The sequence below is a fragment of the Parus major genome, unplaced genomic scaffold, assembly GCF_001522545.3.
Source record: "Parus major isolate Abel unplaced genomic scaffold, Parus_major1.1 Scaffold593, whole genome shotgun sequence".
In the NCBI taxonomy this organism is placed as follows: Eukaryota; Metazoa; Chordata; class Aves; order Passeriformes; family Paridae; genus Parus; species Parus major.
In genome coordinates this window covers 10,918-12,100 of record NW_015379481.1, presented here as the reverse complement: position 1 = coordinate 12,100, position 1,183 = coordinate 10,918, and the positions used below count along the sequence as shown (strand labels likewise).

Below are 1,183 nucleotides of genomic sequence, written 5' to 3'. Positions count from 1 at the left end.
TCAACTGGTCCTGGTTGGGCAATGAAGTCCTGGTGTTCAACTGGTCCTGGTTGGTTAACAAAGAATCAAAGTCTTGGTGGGGCTCATTTGGTCTTCGTTGGTCAACGAGGACTCAAGGTCCTGGTGCTCAACTGGTCTGGGTTGGTCAATGAAGAATCAAGGTCCTGGTAGTGTTCAACTGGTCCTGGTTGGTCAATGAGGACTCAAAATCTTGGTGGGGCTCAACTGGTTCTGGTTGGTCAATCAAAACTCAAAGTCTTGGTGGGGTCAGTTGGTCTTCGTTGGTCAATGGAGACTCAAGGTCCTGGTGCTCAACTGGTCTGGGTTGGTCAACGAAGACTCAAGGTCCTGGTGCTAAACTGGTCTGGGTTGGTCAACCAAAACTCAAAGTCTTGGTGGGGTCAGTTGGTCTTCGTTGGTCAATGGAGACTCAAGGTCCTGGTAGTGTTCAACTGGTTCTGGCTGGTCAACGAAGACTCAAAGTCTTGGTGGGCTTAGTTTGTTTTCATTGGTCAATGAAGTCCTGGTGTTCAACTGGTCCTGGTTGGTCAAAGTCTTGGTGGGGCTCACTTGGTCTTCGTTGGTCAATGAAGATTTAAGGTCCTGGTGCTCAACTGGTTCTGGTTGGTCAATGAAGACTCAAGGTCCTGGTGCTCAACTGGTCTGGGTTGGTCAACCAAAACTCAAAATCGTGGTGGGGCTCAAGTGGTCCTGGTTGTTCAATCAAAACTCAAAGTCTTGGTGGGGCTCAGTTGGTCACCTCAAGTGACCTTTGGTTGTCCCAAAACTGGCCCAGGTGACGTTGGGGTGGCACCTCCTTCCCCGAGCTGTCCCAAAATTGGCCCCCGGTGGTTTGGGGTGCCCCAGGAGATTTGGGTTCCCAAGTTCATTTGGGGTCCCCCCGGGTGATTTGGGGTTCCCCAGCTGATTTGAGGTTCCCCAGGTGGTTTGGGTTCCCCCAGGAGGTTTGGGTTCCCTGGCTGGTTTGGGGTCCCCTGAGTGATTTTGGGGTCCCCGGGTGATTTTGGGGTCCCTGGCTGTCCCCGACCCCGCTGCCGTTCCCGCAGGGCTGATCAAGGTGCTGCTCTACATGGCCTTCATGACCATCATGATCAAGGTGCACACCTTCCCGCTCTTCGCCATCCGCCCCATGTACCTGGCCATGAGGTGAGCTCCTGATCCT

The 1,183-nt window shown here is 53.3% G+C and overlaps 1 protein-coding gene across 1 annotated transcript in view; it reads left to right on the top strand.

Annotated features, from left to right (window-relative positions):
- Nucleotides 1-1,183, top strand: part of SYVN1 (synoviolin 1) — a gene marked incomplete at its 3' end in the record, with an annotated part of 15,950 nt that overhangs the window by 3,855 nt on the left and 10,912 nt on the right. The window contains exon 4 of the mRNA XM_033511759.1: nt 1,068-1,167. Within this exon, the coding sequence (XP_033367650.1) occupies nt 1,068-1,167 (100 nt within the window). The remainder of the gene's footprint in view (nt 1-1,067; nt 1,168-1,183) is intronic.